At 34.6% G+C, this 9,080-nt stretch overlaps 1 protein-coding gene across 1 annotated transcript; it reads left to right on the top strand.

Annotated features, from left to right (window-relative positions):
* Nucleotides 1–5,246: 5,246 nt before the first annotated feature.
* On the top strand, nucleotides 5,247–8,651 carry LOC108670835 (calcium and integrin-binding protein 1; the record flags this gene model as incomplete). Its single annotated transcript, XM_018158326.2, is given in 5 exon segments — nucleotides 5,247–5,281; nucleotides 6,331–6,478; nucleotides 6,929–7,028; nucleotides 7,456–7,690; nucleotides 8,305–8,651. Coding segments are annotated over 5 exon segments (540 nt in total), but the record flags the coding sequence as incomplete, so codon positions are not given.
* Between the last annotated feature and the right edge of the window lie 429 nt (nucleotides 8,652–9,080).

The raw sequence follows: 9,080 nt of genomic DNA, 5'->3' as shown, positions 1-9,080 counted from the left end.
ATTATTTCTGCCTGTTATGCTTAATATGTCTTCAATTTCAACTATTTTTTTATTATTAGAATTCAATTCATACCTAGAACTTGGTTACTAGGGACTAACGATTTTTTTTTACTTGATTATTTTTTCCTATTTATTCAAGCTTTATCCAATGCACTTACTGAACCTGGCCAAGACCACGTCTCTTGTATCATGATAAATGCCCTCATGCCTTTACCTGTAAGTCTAAAATGTTTTTCTTACGTACTACATATATATTCTATGCTTTAAATCCGGTATTATTTTAAGATCTTGAAATCTTTTAAGATAAGATCTCAAGTTATTTTATGATAAAATCTTAAGATCTTCTAAGATAAAATCTTAAGATTTTTTAAGATAAAATCTTAAGATCTTCTAAGATAAAATCTTAAGATTTTTTAAGATAAAATCTTGAGATCTTTTAAGAAAAATTTTTAAGATTTTCTAAGATAAAATCTAAAGATCTTTTAAGATTTATAAGATATTTTTCAAGATGGCTATTGTTACACGGCCCATCTCATCGGTCATTTCATGATGTGTTATATCCGTTAGTTGCTCCTCTGATGTCGGCTTATCCAAAAAATATGGCTGCTAATATGTTTTTAAAATTTTTTTATTGGTTTTGGCAACATTTTTTTAAACGTCATGTTTTATCATTGACTTGCCGTTCAAATAAAGAATTCAAACGCGTTCCAGTTGTGAAATTTTTGTTTAAATTCAATATGATGTTTTTGCTCGAATTTTCTTTCACAAAAACAACGTTTTGAACCGATGTTCCTTTTCGAACATTGATTGTATCTGTTAGTTGATTATGTGTTATCTTCTTATAGCTCGCATGTTCCACTATTTATGAAGATATTTTTATTGCATTTCAAATAAATAACATCATAAACCCAACATCTGCATTCCAGAAAACACTTGCGGTGAGCCTGGTCAGGTCACGTTGATTACTTTATGTAAAATATCAACAATTGTGTTTGATTATTATAATATAATTTGAAGACTTCTAAACCAAACGTCTTCAAGGATTCGCTTGTGAACTTACATACCATTGAACTGCTCTATAATGAGATCTCGTGTCATCTGAATAGCTGCAGTGAAGGAACAGTATTATTTTAATTATAAAATCATACATGTATATGCGCAAAGATTTTCTTATGTTATGATTTCCTCGTGTTAAGTACAAATAATATCCTAATAACTATTCTTACCCATCTACCTAAACCATTTCCACTGGTACAGAAGATTCCATGGAATGCTACCATTCCTCCACCTCACCAGCTTTGGAATTCATTTCTCATTTTCCTAAAATATTTTTTTGCATTACAGCAAAGCTGTTCGATAAAAATATTACATGGAATGAATATTGGAGGTTGGTAAAAATTTTTTGCTTGGTTATTAAATTTAATCAGCTATAAAATTCACTTTTGAATGAATTCTATGAGTTGGTAATCTCGCGAATATTTGAACGCAAATAGCAGGAGGTTCCCATAAATGCTGCATCAATCTTTGCCAAGGATCAACCTTCCTTCCTTCCAAAATTAAATTCCACGATATTGATCTAAAATTAATTACAAAATAATTTAATCAACCTTCCTCTAAAAAGAAAGTCCTCACACTATCATAGTATAGTAAAATAAATCGCCGGGAAAAAGCTAAGCTATCCGATGAAAATGCTGGACGAGCGTCCGGGTGCAGGGAGGCCAGGGCCGTCGAGCAGCCGCAGCTCAGCCGCGATGCGCGCGGCGCGGCGGTCGAAACTTGTGGGGTCCAACTCGTGTCTGGGGGACAACGGAAATATTGCCAGGAAAATGAGGAACAATGAACGTATTTTGTCAGGAACATGGGGAACAACGTACGTATGTTGCCAGGAAAATGAGCAACGTACAGATATTGTCAAGAAAGGAGAGAGCAAGGTACATATATTGTCAGAAAAATGAGGAGCAACGTACAGATATTGTCAAGAAAGGGGAATAACGTACGGATGTTGTCAGGAGAAAGCGGGGAGGAACGAGATAGAAAATAAGATAATATCGAGTAATTCAAGAAAAGGTATAATGTATTCAGTAGCTGTAACGGAGAAAAAATAAGTAGGAGACATGACTTTGATAAATAATTTTCACTGAATTTAAATTTTCCCAATTTCGGATTATTGAGCAGATGGCGCGCTTGTGTTCGTACATATGTTCTGTGACACGGCCTGATATACGCACTTTTTATGTTTTTTAACTGATACGGCCGTGTGATACTGCTTACCTGATACGGCCAAATTGATACAGCTACATGATACGAAGAAGTGATGCAGCTTACTCGATACGTCCTAATTAAAACGGTGCACTTGATGCGGTCTAATTGATACAGCTACATGATACGGAGAAGTGATGCAGCTTACTCGATACGTCCTAATTAAAACGGTGCACTTGATGAGGTCTAATTGATAGCGCTCATTTAATACGCACAACGTATGCAGCTGACCTGATAATAGCACGCAGAGCAGCAGTTGTAAGCGCCATGTTCCTGCTATGCTGATACTGCTGCTGCTTGTGCCTGTATACATCTGCTGCGTGCTCGTTGCGAGCTTCTCTTGCAGCTGTAGAGGCCTCCTGTCAAATATTTATTCATTCTCGTTGTCGTGGCCCTTCCTGTTATAAGAGGGGATAAATTGCAACTCGCGGTGCGCTGAGACTCACACGATAACAACGGGAGTGACCAGTGACCACTGAGTCACTGACCATTTAATGGTCAGTGACTGGTGACCAAGGTGCTCAAAAATCACATACGAATCTGCTTACTGCTATTACTCACTACTCAGTAGGCCTATTAGTTTTATTAATTGCAATTGTTTAAAATTCTGTCTATTATAATCTAGGATGGAATTTTGGGAATTGTTATTTTAATTGCCAGAATTACAGATAAAAATTTGTGATTAGCCTATATTTTAATTTGAGGAAAGAGTACCTATGAAAAGTTGGAAACTCACCCAGGGTTTGGTAAATGCTAATTCTTGCACAAGGTAAAATTAGAAAATTTAGACTTTATACAGTAAAATTACAGATGTCTCACATATTTAAATCTTGTTTGAAATTTAGTGGCCGTATTGTTATATTTTACTTACCATTTGGTTTTATTGCAGATAATCATATATAGAAATCTCAAATTCCATAAAATGTTAAATAAGCTTTTATGACTGAAAGAGGGCCAAACTGTTGATAGTCCAGGAAAAATAAGGTTTCTCCTGGAACAAAATGCAAAAGAAATTATTTTTTCACCAATGCTCCAGAAGGGAATTAGATACCGTCAACCAGGGCTACTCGGACGGGCAGGGTAACTTGGGACAGTCCTCCGACACGGCATAAAACTGTTTTAGTAGCCAAACTAATTGGAATATTGCAAAACTAAATATAGTGGCATAAATGTCAACATTTTTCTTATCTATATAGTATAAAAGAAGTTCAAAAATACTACATTTACTAGCTTTGAAAAATTCCTGAAAAAATGGTGAAAACGATATTTTGAAAAAGTTACTTCTGCTAAGGTCTGTAGTAAAAAAAATATTTGCTGTATTAANATTTACGGTAGAACCTCAGTTAGCAAAGGCTCCAGTTAAGAAAAAAATTGAATAAAAACAAAGAATATTGATTACATTTACCTCCCTGAGGGAAAAAAAGTTCACTTTTCCTCACACAAATTACAAGCCCTCCTTTAAGCTTACAGATACAGAAAAAAATGCTATAAGGCTGGGGATATGAAGCTTGCAGTGAACAAGGTTGTTGTAAATGCTCAATGGCATGCTCATGGATACAGTAATATCACATCAACAATACAGTAATAACCCATCAATAATAGGGTACCATCAACTGAGGGATTCAGCCATGTTCATAATGATGGCCAAAGCTGGGTCATAAACGGTCATAAACAAAGGCCAAAGTCACTCCGGCGTTTATGACCTGGTTTACAACCCTGGCGTTTACAACCCCGGCGTTTACGACCCCGGCGTTTACGACCCCGTGTTTAGGACCCCAGCATGAATCAAAAATAAGGCCCAAGTCACCCCAGTTGACGGTAATTAATGTTTATGGTAATATCATATCAATAAAGGAAAAACAAGTAAAAATCACAGAAAAATGTCATTTATTCTACCTCTACATCATCTACAATGAAAGAGGCGGACTTCAGAGTACTGTTAGTAATGGATGAGTATGCTCTGCATGCTTCAAGACCGACTCCGCTACTCGGGACAATCTTTATTTTGCGTCTGGCACCTTACGAATAGCATATGGAATTTTTTTGACAATGCCATTCGATAGCCCTCACAAAGAGCTATAAGATGAGCCTAAATTTGTTTATGAAATGTTTCATCATAAGAAGTTATTAACAGTTATTGACAAAAAAACGATCGATCAAATCTGTCCCGAGTAGCCCCAGTTGACGGTAATTCAAACCACTGCATATCAACATATAGATTACTTTGGCAGCCATTTTGAAAATTACTGATTTTAAGCCTTTCCACCAATTATATTTTAGAGGATTTTTTATATGTATTTTCTGAGGCCTTTCTGCATGTTATGGTGATGGCCCCCTTTTTTCACTAGGTTTCCTGGACTATAAGTAGGGCCTTTCAGGTTGAAATATTGTCAGCTGTTCAAGATGAAAATTTTTCTATGTATTAATATTATTTAATGGCTTTAGACTGAAATTTTTAAGAAATTTAGAATTTCAAGGTAGATGTATTCCATGCTTGCCTTTGTTACGTAAGTTACATATTACATCCTTGTTATGGGCCCTATGCCTAATGAAGTTCTGTGTCTTCTTTGTGCATAGGATCTTCTTTACCCACTTCTATGAGGATCTTATTTCAAGTCTCCCCAAGCTTTCTACCATCTTAACCATTAGTTGGTTTCCAAGTTCAGTTGCAGCTTGTAGGCCTGATTACAAATGTTTAAGCAACACTAAATGTATTCCATAATGAAAAATAAATTATTCTTGTATATATTCATATTATTAGTATTTCTATAAATCAGCAAATCTGCCTTGCTAATGATTTGAAAAATAACAAATTTGATAAACAATTTTTGAAGAAAATAATGTTTGGAATAGAAAACTCTCACACCATTCACATTATACCATACTCTTCAGACTGGATTGTTATAGAAATTGAACCAAGTTAATGGTTTTTTTTATTACCTATGCCATGCATTACTGAAACTTACTGAAACTTACTTTTTTTTCAGGATCTGACATACTTCACAAAGAAGGAAATCCTTTAGTAAGTAATAAATAAATGTTTAAAATGTATTTTTCAAAAGTGGTGTTTTACATTGGTTTCATATTTTGGTTATTAACATTAATTAATCACTACATGTGACAAATACTGTTAACTTGTGTTCACATCCAAGAATATTGAAATAGACAATTATTGGCAAAGATACAATAGTACATGAAAAAATTAACAATTATACAATACTGACTTTCAAGGTTTTAAGTTGCATCACTTGTATTGGGAGCTCCAACTTTCATGGTTTGTGCATCTATTAACAAATTAGTATAAGATGGCAGAATTTAATAGTTTATACACGTACGATTGATGACCAGAGAATTAGTTGACTTATATTATCAGGGAGTGGAACTTTTCTTCAGATGACGGTAGATTAAAAGGCAAGTTTCAGGAAGTAGTCTTTCTTTATTAACGACGTTTCGAATGTAACAAACATTCATTTTCAAGTTAAAGAAGCATTATACATTGAAATTTTGGTGGAAATAAGTACATAATATATGTAACTAGGATACAAACGTAAAATTTTGAACCAGAAATTACTCGGAAAATTCTTTCAGAGTTCAGACAAATCCGGTAGTCTGAAAATAGCTGGAGTCCAATCTGCAGAGATGAGAGGTTCAGCTGTCGCCGGTTGGTTGTTGTCGGGCCACTGCATGATCATGATGCTGGTGAGTACCTTCAGCACAATGCGAGTGACNTTTTTCTGCTAAAACTAGATTTAGACATCAATATATTGAATTGTAGGTTTTTTGAGCACCATATTTGCTTATAAAGTTCATTTGTCTTTTTTTACCCATTATCAATTATTTGTGGTAATAAAATCCTGATGTCTGCCCATGTATTAAATAAAAGTTCTTAAATTTATCAGTACCAATTGATTTTTGTTACTTTGCAATGCATTACTGTCATCATACAAAATAAATTGTAAATTGTCATAAATTGGATCCAATGACCTTTTTAAATAATGTACCGTATGGATTCTACTTGAAAATGTATTTCTTTGTTTTACAAGTTAATTGTATATTCTACATTTGTTTCAGTGCCCACAACCATTTCCAGAAGTTGGCCCCTGAAAAAGTTGGTCACAATCCTAATGCCAAGCTGCCCATGGACAAGCTCCTCACCCTGCCAGAGCTGCGAGCCAACCCTTTTGCTGACCGTATATGTCAGGTGTTCTCTTCATCAAAAGTATGTAAGATGTTGACATACGTATTCTTTGTTCATTTAACTTTCATGGAATGCCCAGCTTTAAAACATGAAAAAATTATTTTTTTTTTTAAATCTCAGTCATGAGTAATATGCGGGCGGCACCAGTACCTACCGTACATGTTTTTGGAAAAATTGTTTTTTATTACTGACATAATTTTCCATCATATTATTTTTTACTATGTGAATAAATAGACTTCTTTGTCCATGCTACTCATCAGTATAGGTATACACCATACCTATGTTACTGCCAGTGTTGCCATCTTGCCCTGCTGGTAGTAAAATGGATGCAAAAATACACCAAACTAACAGTAAACTAATTCACCGCCACTCTTCCTACCCTTCTAAAAGTAGGTACACTCCACTGCCCAATCTCGTATTGCGTGAATTTTTGCAGTAAAATTAATCACAGTTGTGCACTGTATATGGCAGGATGGCGACTGCACCTTTGAAGACTTTCTCGACATGATGTCAGTCTTCAGTGAGGCTGCACCGAAGACTGTAAAAACAGCCTATGCTTTCAGAATTTATGGTTTGTTCTGAAATTTTTTTGAACTCTCTGAGATTTGGCAATTCAATTTTGTTGCAAATAGTTAGTCTTAAAAGAATTTAACCAAGAAAGAATGAAATGTTTGAGCAAAGACCAGAATATATAATGTTCTTTTAATCCAGATTAAAAATAAAGTTCTAAAGATATATTATTTTAAGAATTTTTGAAATGTTAGTGTGTTGGAAGCAGAAAAAAATTACCATGTATCATTTATTGGTAATTTCTGAATATTATTCAGTCAGCCTAGCAGTACTCAATTCTAACTCTCTACTATTAGCATAGCCAGATTTAATATCCATATAAATTCGTCCGCCCATTCTAGATGAAAATAAATATCATAACCAATAACTTAAGGATATATTACGTCTCATTATTATTTCTACGCTTGAATAATGATAAAAATATGCAGATTTCGACGGCGACGAGTACCTGGACCGCAGCGACCTGACGCAGGTCGTGTGCCGCCTCATCGGTGGCCGGCACGTCACTGAACCGTCCCAGCTGGTGGCCGACCTCCGCATGAGCTCCTCAGATGTTGACATCCTCGTATCCAAGATACTTGAGGAAGCCGACCTCGACGACGACGGCAGACTTGCGTACGCCGAGTTCGACCACGTCATGTCCAAAGCTCCAGATTTTGCCAAGTAAATCAAAATAAAGTGCAGCGCTCAACGTAATCAGTCGCGGGTGAATTCAATATGAAGGAGAAAGTATTGTGTTGAAGGATTTGCTATGAATTAATACACTTATCATATGAACACAGGGCCATTAACGCCTTGAACACTGCCACCATTGTTAACTAGAAAGCTTTAAAGATGTAAAAGTTAAATGCGAATATTGAGCAATTATTTTTAATAGCTCGAAATATTGGCTCTTCGAACTTTGCCAGAAATGTTTCCATACATACATCGTCAAAAATTACAGTTTGAAATGTTGTCCAGTGTAGTTGCTGTTATTTTTGCGTACCATGTATTTGTTATTTGTTATTTCATACCAATTATCGTGGAGAAAGTTATCTAGAAAGAAATTCCTGGTCAGAGTAGGACTCGGGTGAGCTAATATTAGCTAGTTAGCAATGCAATTACGGTATTTTGCGTAATCTTCGTGTTTTTGTTATCAATTTTATCAATTATGTAATCATATGAATATTAATGAAAATTATGTAATCATATGAATATCAATGAAAATTATGTAATCATATGAATGTTAATGAAAATTATGTAATAATATGAAGGTTAATGAAAATTTTCTTTTGCAGTTCCTTCTTGATCCGCCTGTGAAGTACAAGTCTGGTGACGGTCTTCTCTTCCCCACGCGCTTCCCTCTTCAGATCAATTGGCAATCTCAAAATAATGTGTTCAAAACTTTAATTGGTGATAGGGTTATAGTGATGTAATTATCATAGTAATTTTAAATTATTATTCTGGTAGTTACTAATTTATCTTACGGTATCGTCGATTTAACTTGGGTTATTAAGTTTGGTAAGGGAAATAAGAAACGCTCTAAACGATGTGATAAAAAGAATGTTAAAGGATTCAGTTTCACATTAAAAGTTATAACATTACTGATGAGTTCAAAATCTATGCTTGCAAGTTCTTTGTTGCATATGTTTTTGTAGCTACTTTTTGATTCTGGATACAAGTGATTTTTATTGATTTTTTTAACGAGTGAGCGATTTTTGTGAAATAAAGCTTCCTTCCATGATTAGATCTGCTTNCATATGTTTTTGTAGCTACTTTTTGATTCTGGATACAAGTGATTTTTATTGATTTTTTTAACGAGTGAGCGATTTTTGTGAAATAAAGCTTCCTTCCATGATTAGATCTGCTTTATAATATGAACGCGTAAATTAAGTGTTATTCAGTTAAGGTTGATTTAGCTAGTTCAGTGTTGTTTACTAATGATTATATATCAGAGGAAGAATTTTTTTTCGTTTGCTTAATTTAAATATTTCCATTATCAACATGAGATCAGGAGTAGCTGTTATGTGATTAGTATCAGCTGCCACAAATTAACGTGATCTCGCTAGTGCTT

Source organism: Hyalella azteca, unplaced genomic scaffold, assembly GCF_000764305.2.
Source record: "Hyalella azteca isolate HAZT.00-mixed unplaced genomic scaffold, Hazt_2.0.2 contig12889, whole genome shotgun sequence".
NCBI classification, from domain to species: Eukaryota; Metazoa; Arthropoda; class Malacostraca; order Amphipoda; family Hyalellidae; genus Hyalella; species Hyalella azteca.
The sequence above is the reverse complement of the archived record's forward strand: the minus strand, read 5'-3'. Positions and strand labels throughout refer to the sequence as shown.